Source organism: Mesocricetus auratus, unplaced genomic scaffold, assembly GCF_017639785.1.
Source record: "Mesocricetus auratus isolate SY011 unplaced genomic scaffold, BCM_Maur_2.0 Super-Scaffold_100045, whole genome shotgun sequence".
Classification (NCBI taxonomy): Eukaryota; Metazoa; Chordata; class Mammalia; order Rodentia; family Cricetidae; genus Mesocricetus; species Mesocricetus auratus.
Window position 1 is genome coordinate 1,484,427 of NW_024429222.1, and position 9,639 is coordinate 1,494,065.

Below are 9,639 nucleotides of genomic sequence, written 5' to 3' on the forward strand. Positions count from 1 at the left end.
AAACCAAACCAAACCAAACCAAACCAAGCCCAAAGTGGATCTTGAGGTTGGAAAGCACACATTTAATCTGGATTACACTGTCTCCTGGAATCCTATATAAGCACATGGAAAAAAGGAAGCTTTTGCTCTTTGCCAGCTTGTTCTTGTCTTGCTGGAAAGTTCATTCCTTCACTGGCATTATATCTTACATCTTTAGGGTTCCAGCATATACTGAAGACCAGCTAAGATATCCAGCCTCATGAATTGAGCAACTACCGGATTTGTGGACTTTCCATTCACAGCTGGCCATTGTTGGATTAGCTGGACCACAGACTATATCTGTAAGTCATTGCAATAAACCCCTGTATCTATATCTTTATAGATAGCATCTATCTATATCTATTCGTTCTGCTACTCTAGAGAACCCTGACCCTTTCCTCTTATTTTCTCCACAGTGAAATTATTTTAGATGAATAGCAGACTTTTAAATGGGATTCCTGTCATGACATGGGAATTGTTGAAAAGAACATTCCAAACTAGCGGTGATACACTCTCTGTATGAATTACTGTAAGGCTGAACATTACAAATCCCCAGTGATGTTTATGCCTTTTGCTTCATTGATTCCTCTTCTGGTAATTTATCCCGAGGAAACAATGCAGCATGTTGACAAAGATCTTCCTTGAACTACTATATTTTCCATCTTGGGAGGAAAATCTACAGGGGTAAACAGTTATGTGCCTCAAAGCATGTTTATATACATGGTATGTGCAGTCCTGAAGATGCTTAGATTTTTTTGACAAAGAAATTCTTGTGTCATAATTAGTTTATAAAAGAAAAATTAAAGTTTTGATTCAAAAATATAGTCTATTCTAATTTGTTATAAGCATACAATGTAAAAAAAGAAAGAAAGAAGTCTAGAGAGATTGCTTAGTGGGTAAAACGTTTGCCATGCAAGCAAGAAGACCTAAGTTTGATATTCAGATCTTTTATTAAAAAAAACAGGCATGGCACCGAAGACAATTTATCTAGTGATCTAAAGGGATGACACCAATTGGCAAGCTAAGCAATAGTGGAGAGACCACCTCGAATGTCCATTCCTGATAATGAACTTGATGTCTATAACCACCTGGGAACCTTCATCCAGTGACTGATGGAAGCAGAGGCAAACACCCACAGTTAAGCACTGAACTGAACCCAAGGAACCCAGTGACAGAGAGAAGAGGAGCGATGAGCAAATTGGCAAAGAATGGGCTGGCAAAACCAGCAGAGACAGCTGATCTGAACAGGGGAGAGCTCTTGGACCCCAGACCGACAGCGGGGAGGCCAGCATGGGACTGATCCGGACCCCCCGAATGTGAGTGTCAGCGAGGAGGCCTGGGCAACCTATGGGGCCCTGAGCAGTGGATCAGTGTTTATCCCTGGAATACAAACAGACATCGTGTGTCCATAGCACAAAGAGGGTTGGTCTCTCTGCCTGGACTCTTAGGGGAGTGCCTGGACCCTACCCTGAGTGAAATGACAGACTCTAGATATCCCCTATATGGAAGGAATTGGCAATAGGGTGGGAGGCAGGGGGGAAGGGGAATGCAGGAGGAGGGGAGGGAGAGGGAACTGGGATTGACATGTAAAACAAGCTATTTAAAATTAAAATAATAAAAAAGGAAAAAAACAGGCATGGTATCATGCACTGGCTCTTGCTAGACATAGATAGATGGGACTCGGGCTCAGTGGTCTTTAGGCAAAACCAGTAAATTCCAGGTTCATTGAGAGACTCTTTCAAAAAACATGGTGGAAGAGTCCTAGGGAAGACATTCCAATATCAAACTCTAGCTTTTATGCTGTTTCCAGCACACATGAATAACACACACACACACACACACACACACACACACACACACACACACAGAGAGAGAGAGAGACAGACAGACAGACAGACAGACAGACAGAGAGAGGAGTGTTGGAGAGAATAAAATAAAATAGATCATGAAACAAGAGAATTACAATTTATTTTAAAGTTAATGTCTAGGTATAAGAAATGCTGGAATATGCAGGGATGGGTCCATAGGTTGTTGTTCTTGATTCCTATCATAACTCAAAGGGAAACTTACACGATGTCCAGAGCTCTTGATGTCCTGTGGATGAGGATGTCCTCAAATTCCTTGCTGTAGGAACCCACTTAGGTGGCAACATCCTTGACTTTCAGATGGAGCTGTACATCTACAAGACGAAAAGTGATGCTATCTACATCAAACATCCGAAGAGGACCTGGGAGAAGCTGTTGCTTGCAGCTTCAGCTATATTTGCCATCGAGAACCCTGCCGATGTCAGCATTGTCTGCTCCAGTATTATTGGCCGGCATGCCGAGGCGAAGTTTGCTGCTGCCGCGGGAGTCACTCCAGTTGCTGGATGCTTCATCCCTGGGACCCTCACTAACCACATCCAGGCAGCCTTCAGGGAGCCACGGCTTCTAGTGATGATTGAGCACTGACCCAGGGCTGACCACCAGCCCCTCAGAGGCATCTTATGTCAACTGCCCTCCACTCCTCTGTGTAACACAGACTCTTCTCTGTGACACGTGGACATTGCCATGTGCCACAATATCCACTCTGTGTATCTGATGTGGTGGAAGCTGGCCGGGGAAGTATTCCGCATGTGTGGCACTATCTCTTGTGAGCGCCTATGGGAGCTTATGCTTGATCTGTACTTCTATAAAGACTCAGAGGAGACGGAGAAGGAGGAGCAGGCTGCTGTTGAGAAGACAGCGACAATGAGGAAGTTTTGAACCAGTGGACCGCACCAGCTCCTGAGTTCACTGCTGCTCAGCCAGAGGTGGCAGAATGACTTGAGGATGTGCCAGTGTCCTCTGTAGCTACCACAGGCGTTTCCCTACTGAAGTTCCCTACTGAAGACGGGAGTGCCTGGCCAGCCTCTGAGGACTGGTCAGCAGCACAACACAGACCCCCAAGTGGGTTGGAGACTCTGCTGAGTGGTCCTGAGCTGCTCTGCAGAGCTTGAGCAAAGAGGGGAAGAGGTGGAAGGAAACTAAACTTCCCCAAAGCTGAAAAAAGCATGGCTACATTAAACAGCTGCAGCAAGGCCATCACATTTTGACCACCACAAAAAGGCCCACCGCCTTCTCCTCTGAGCCTGGCATTGGTATGGGTGTACTGAACTTTCAAAACAATCTTCCTTATTTCTTATGGTCTTTTAATTTTTCTGTATTTTTTCTGTAATAGCATTTGTTTGGGTATCTTGTGCATGCAGAAACATTTTAAAAGAAAAGTGAAACTTTAAATAAAGATATCATCTATCGCCCATCCGAGTAGAATATATATAACAATTCATGCAATAAAACTGTTTGCTGCGATGTGAGAAAAAAGTGGAGACTGTTGCAGTATTTCTAGCATAAGTGTTAATAGACAGCTACTTTAGAAACTGACTTTATAAAGTTGAGTGTGCCTCTTTTTAACTCAGTGGTGACAATTCTAAGTGCACAACCTAGAGAAGCTCTTATAAACATTCACAGACAGGCTAGGGTACAGCGGTAACATGCTGTGACATTAAAACTCAAGAACAAAGTAAATATTTATCTATGGAGAAATGGATATAGCATTTAACATAGGCTTACATATTACACTTGCATTGTAACAGGTCTGCCAGAAAGAAACTTAACAGATAAATAAGGGAACTAACAGATATTATGACTCAAATAGGCTTAACATATATCTACAGAACAATTTGCCCAAAAACAAAAGAATATACCTACTACTCAGCATCTCATAGAACCTTTTCTAAAATTGACCACATACTCCACACATACAAAAAAAATGGTAAAACTGCCTATATCTTATTGGATCAATATGACTTAAAGGTAGAATTCAACACCACCACAGATAACAGAATGCCTACCAACTCATGGAAACAGAACATTTCCCTACTGGATCACCACTGGGTCAAGGAAGAAACAAAGAAATTAAACAATTCATAGAAATCAATGGAAATAATGCACAACATAACCAAACTTATGTGACAGTTTGAAAGCAGAGCTGAGAGGACACTCCACAGCACTAAGGGCCTGCATAAAGAATTTGGAGGAGTCTCACACTAGCAGCTTCTTAATAGCACATCTCAAAGCTGTAGATCCAAAAGAAGCAGACTTACCAAGAAGGAGTAGAAGGCAGGAACTAATAAAACTGAGGGTTGAAATCTACTAAATAAACAAAGAATAATAGAAAGAATCAATGAAACAAAAAGTTGTTTCTTTGAGAAAATCAGCAAGATAGACATACTCTTATACAAACTAACCAAAAGGGGAGCAAAATCCAAAGAAACATCACAAGTGAAAAGGGTGGGCACACCAACAGTGATGGAGAAATCCAGAGAATCATCAGGTCATATACATACTTCAAAAAATGTACTCCACAAAATTGGAAATTCTACAAGTAATGGAAAATTTTCTGGAGAGGTACCAATAACAAAATTGAATCAAGAGCAGGAAAAAAATTTAAATTGACCTATAATCTCTAAGGAAATAGAAACAGTCATCCCAATTCCCCTCCCCCGAAAAAGCCCATGCCCACATAGTTTTAGTGCAGAATTATACCAAAACTTCACTAAAGAGCTAATACTCATGTTATCCGAATAGTTCCACACAATAGAAACAGAAGGAACATTGCCAAACACTTTCTGTGAAGCTAAAGTTATCCTGATATACATGCCACACAAAAATGCAGCAAGGAAAGAGAATTACAGACAAATATCCCTATGGACATTGATGCAAAATTAGTCAATAAAAGCGGAAAATTTCCAAAACTATGTCAGAACCATTGACTATGATAAAATAGACTTCATCCCAGAGTTGCAGGGATGGTTCAACATACAAGTGTCTGTCAATATAATCCATCATATAAACAAACTGAGAGGAAAAAAGTGATAATCTCATTAGATGCTGAAAAAGCCTTTGACAAGATCCAACACCCCTTCATGATAAAGAGCTTGGAGTGAATAGGGATGCAAGAAACTTACCTAAACAAAATGAATCAATATATAGCAAGCCAACATCAAATTAAATGGGGAGAAACTCAATGAGATTCTACTAAAACCAGGAGCAAGTCAAGGCTGCCCAGTCTCTCCATATCTTTTCAATATAGTACTCAAAGTTCTAGATAGAGCAATAAGACCCAAGAGGAGATCAAGGGGATGCAACCTGGACAGGAAGAAGACAAACTTACACTATTTTCAGATAATATGATAGTATACACAAGAGACACCAAAAATTCTACCAGGGAACTCCTAAATCTGATAAACACATTCAGTAATGTGGCAGGGTACAAGAATAAACACAAACAGAAAATCAGGAGCCCTCCAATATACAATTGATAAATGGGCTGAGTAAGATATCAGAGAAACAACACCCTGTACAATAGGCACAAATAATATATCTTGGTGTAACTCTAACCAAACAAGTGAAAAGCCTGTATGACCAAAACTTTAAATCTTTGAATAAAGACATGCAAAGAAGATATCATGAAATGGAAAGATCTCCCATGATCTTGGATAGGTAACATCAACATAGTAAAAATGAAAATCTTACCAAAAGCAATCTACAGATTCAATGCAATTCCCATCAAAATCCCAACACAAATTTTCCCAGAGCTCGAAAGAATACTCAACTCCATTTGGAAAAATAATAGGCCCAGAAGAGCTAATAAAATCTTGTACAATAAAGGAACTTCTGGAAGAATCCCCTTAGCGCCATACAAATGAAAGCAGCATGGTACTGGTATAAAAACAAACATGTGCATCATTTGAATGGAATTGGCGAATCTGACATAAGTCCACACACTTATGAACACCTGATTTTTGACAAAGAAACCAAAGTACACAATCGAACAAAGAAAGCATCTTCAACAAATAATGCTGGCACAGGTGAATGGTGGCATGTAGAAAAATGAAAACAGATCCATGTCTACCACCATGCACAAAAACAACTCCAAGTGTATGAAAGACCCCAACAAAAACCCAGTTAATTGAACCTGATGAAAGAGAAAGTGTGAAGTAGCCTTGAACACATTGGCACAGAAGACTACATCCTGAATATACCACCAGCAACACAATCACTGAAATCGACAGTTAATTAATGCCACCCCTGGAAACTGAAAAGCTTATGTGAGGCTAAGGACAACATCAATAACAAAAATGTCTTAGAGAATGGGAAAGATCTTCACCAACTACACACATGACAGAAAGCTGCTTTGCAAAATGTATTAGAAAATAAACTCAAGAAGCTAGACAACAAAATACCAAATACTCCAATAAAAAATGTGGTACATATTTAAATAGAAAAAAGCGCCAACGTGTTGTTCCTTGTGGAGTCCCAACACACAGAGATGATTTGTGGTCATATTTAACACAAAACATATGTACAGTAGCGAGGAAACAAGGCCACATGGCTAGGGTTTATGGTGTGCGAGGGCAATTAGGAGTGAGTTGAGGATTAGGGTAACAGATGCAGGTCAATGGTATGAATTCAGATGGCAAAACTGAGGTGCTGTCTCTTCCCAGACATCCCTGGGAGCCATGGAAAGGGAAGCATGTGTGTAAGGGTGTCGAGTAGAGCAGCTGGGAGGACAGAGGGGCCCTGGGGGACTCTAGGATGAGCCCCATGTGAAGAGGAGAGTCAGGCAGGGGACCCCAGGTGTGACCTCACATTCTTAGTGATGACCCAACAATGCAGAACCCTGCAAGCAGCTAGCCAACTGCTGAGAGACAGCCTGGCAGGCTCACTTGTCTTGAGACACGAGAGAAACCACAATGTTTTCATCCTGTCTCGGGAATCCTAGAGAAAGAGGCTCAGACCTCAATAATGATGAAAGTAGACGCCGTGGTGGAGTCCGTAGTCATGCCTGGAGACTCCGGGCACGCTCCTGGTTCCAAGGCATCTGGCCATTTGGACGGAGAGAAACAAACTTGAGCCAGGATAGCCAGGGTAGCCAAGAAAGCCGTGGAAATCAGGGAAGCCAGGATTACCAGGAAAGCCTGGGAAGCCAGGGAAGCCAGGGCAGCCAGGCCATTCAGGACATCCAGGGTAGCCAGGAAGGCAATGGAAACCAGGGCAGCCTGGGAAGCCAGGGCAGCCTGGAAAGCCAAGGAAGCCGGGGGAGCCAGGGAAGCCTGGGAAGCCAGGGCAACCAGGGCATTCATGACAGCCAGGGTAGCCAGGAAGGCAATGGAAACCAGGGAGGCCTGGGAACCCCGGGAAGCAAGGACAATGAGGGCAACCAGGACCAGGACAACACAGACCAGGTGAGCACTGTGACATCTCAGAATTTCCCTCAGTTCCATTCTGGGTCTTTGGCAGTGAGGAGGTTCAGTAACAGTTGGAACAGTGACAGCAAGTCAGAAGGTCGCAGTCCTGTGCCTGTCTGAACCATCCACCTTGATCTCTCCTCAGGTCGGACAGGAGTCTGCACCTGAGGTCCTGAACGAGTTCCCTAGAACCCCCGTCTACGGTCCTCTGGAAGAGATGATGTCTTTCCTGGTGATGGCTATCCAGGGTGGAGACTCCTTCTTTGCCCTTGTCTTCCTCTACATTCAAGAAAGGCTTCTCACCACCCAGGAGGTGCTGGACCTGCTGTTCACTCGGTGAGTGCCCACCTCCGATTTCAGAGGCCTCAGATCCTGTTGTTGGGTCTGAGAAGAGCTCTGAATTTCTAGGGTCCTGTAGGGACCCAAGAGCGTGAAGTCAGAAAACCTTTCCTTCAAGCTTTGCCCTAGTGACTTTCCTGTCCGGAGCTGAGAGCCTAATGAGTGTGGGTGTCCTTGAACTTTCTAGAAGGTCTGTATCCTTGACCCAATTTTTTGAGACCTTGGTCAAAGCATTTCTCCCATTGTGAAACGGGTCCTGGACTCCATTTTGGCATAGCAAAGCAAGGTGTGTCCAGAGTGGAGAGCCATGGTCGGTAATGTGAGGGAGGCACCCCGTGTCCGCTGAGGTGTCTGTATGGAGATGTCTGTGATCACCCACCCACTGCACAAACATATGTGAAGCACCTTCTCGTATGCAGGGGAACTAGTCATTCTTAGAGCAGATAGAACTTCTAGGCTCTGGACGTTGATTCCTCTCCAGCAATCTGCGGGTCCCCAAAGAATTTTTTTAGGTAGTGTCCTGGGGCTCTCCAGGTGACATCATCTTCCTGTTCTCCTTAGTTACACGTCATTCTGCCCCGACTCTGAAGAGGATGAACAAGTAAAGAAGTAAGGTGGTTTTGTAACGAGACAAATGCTGCCTAGGCTCTCAAGAGCCGGCTCATTTGGGGTCTAAGGGCAAGGGATGGCCGATGCTTGGGTCTCACCCCCTGGTCTCTACTAACATAGTGAGCACTAAGCATTGCCTGCAGGGTGAGAACCTTTGGGCAGGTTCCTTGCAAGTGGGGATGTTGGAGATGCCTGTGTCCTCCAGTGCCCCTGGGAGACTCTACTCTCATCTTGACCCATGGCATGCAGGCTGGGACTGCTGTGCTCTATCAGAGCCCAAGAAAGGGGTGTGTGCAGCTCCCTATTCACACAGATCTCACAAGGCCTGGATCTGCTCTACCTTGAGGTGTCACACCCATGGAGAGATCCCAGGGCGGGGTGACAAAGGAAAGACCAGGTCACTGACTGTGCTGTCTGTCCCTTTCTGCCAGCACCATCTGTTCCCTCCTGGACTACTGGATCCACAAGTTCCCTCAGGATTTTTGCAAGATTGAACACTTGCCCATTCTGACTCGGGTGAAGAACTACTTAATTGTGAACATGCCCTACTCAGACCTTCTGATCCGTGTCCACTATATGCAGGAAAAGTTGCAGTCACAAGTGGCCAGAGATTCAGGGTCCAGCAATGAGGAAGCCTCAGGGTAGGTGCTTGAGAGCCTAGGAGCAGGGTTCAGGACCTGGAGTGCTCTGGGGATGCTTGAGAGTTTCCTCTGTGCAGGAGCTGTTGCTGGACCCTAGCTCAGACACAAGCTGTTTTGTACAATAGTAGCGGGACTCTGGGCAGACATGGTCTCCTCTGTTTTAGAAGTCTGATTCTAGGCATATTGTCTCCTCCTGTAGCTCCACGGCCTCTTCCCCTTCTAGTGATGCCTGCATCAGCCGCACATCTGTCTCCAACCTTAGATCTGGGGAGCCGAGCATCCCCACATGCAGCGCTCCAAATCTGTTGACCAGCAATGAGGACGGCTATTCTGCAGACAGCAGCAGCCTGTGCACTGGAGCCGGAGAGCACACAACCAGCACAACGTCCTGTGACAAGTGTGCAGCTGGAGCCAGTTGTGGCAACAGCTACATTTGTTACATCACAAGTGTTTGAAGCTCTGGCCGTGAGGGCAGACACGGTGCCACTTTCAACATCTTGCTTGGGCCACAGTGGTCTGCCTCCCCAGGGAATCGCCCGTCCTCCCCTTCCTCCTGTGGTCGTCCACAAGGATCCTCTCTGCTGACAACACAGATTCATCTGTTTCCGACACAATGACTCCCCGATATCAACCCGGCAGCATTGCCAGCCCCACAGCCAGATTCACCCTCCCCTGGATAGTAGCCTTTTATTATTCTTGTTCTTTTTCAATGTTCTGTTACTTTAATCAGTGTATTGGTTTTAATAAATTGTTCATGTTTGA

General features: G+C 44.6%; 1 protein-coding gene and 1 pseudogene across 1 annotated transcript; both read left to right on the forward strand.

The window, feature by feature from the left end:
* The first annotated feature begins 2,091 nt into the window (after positions 1-2,091).
* Positions 2,092-3,270, forward strand: LOC101843616 (annotated as a pseudogene).
* A 3,489-nt stretch (positions 3,271-6,759) lies between these two features.
* On the forward strand, positions 6,760-9,639 carry LOC121135951. Its single transcript, XM_040735360.1, has 5 exons — positions 6,760-7,285; positions 7,434-7,624; positions 8,189-8,236; positions 8,668-8,877; positions 9,077-9,639. Exons 1-5 carry the CDS (start codon positions 6,794-6,796, stop codon positions 9,330-9,332), a joined length of 1,197 nt encoding a protein of 398 aa, XP_040591294.1. The 5' UTR covers positions 6,760-6,793; the 3' UTR covers positions 9,333-9,639.

What these genes read in the sequence shown, in the direction of transcription:
- LOC121135951 (XM_040735360.1), top strand. Translation starts at nt 6,794, where the DNA reads ATGTTTTCATCCTGTCTCGGGAATCCTAGAGAAAGAGGCTCAGACCTC. An exon ending in CTGGACCTGCTGTTCACTCG is followed by an intron (nt 7,625 to 8,188) that starts GTGAGTGCCCAC and finishes TGTTCTCCTTAG; the next exon opens with TTACACGTCATTCTGCCCCG. An exon ending in GAGGATGAACAAGTAAAGAA is followed by an intron (nt 8,237 to 8,667) that starts GTAAGGTGGTTT and finishes CCTTTCTGCCAG; the next exon opens with CACCATCTGTTCCCTCCTGG.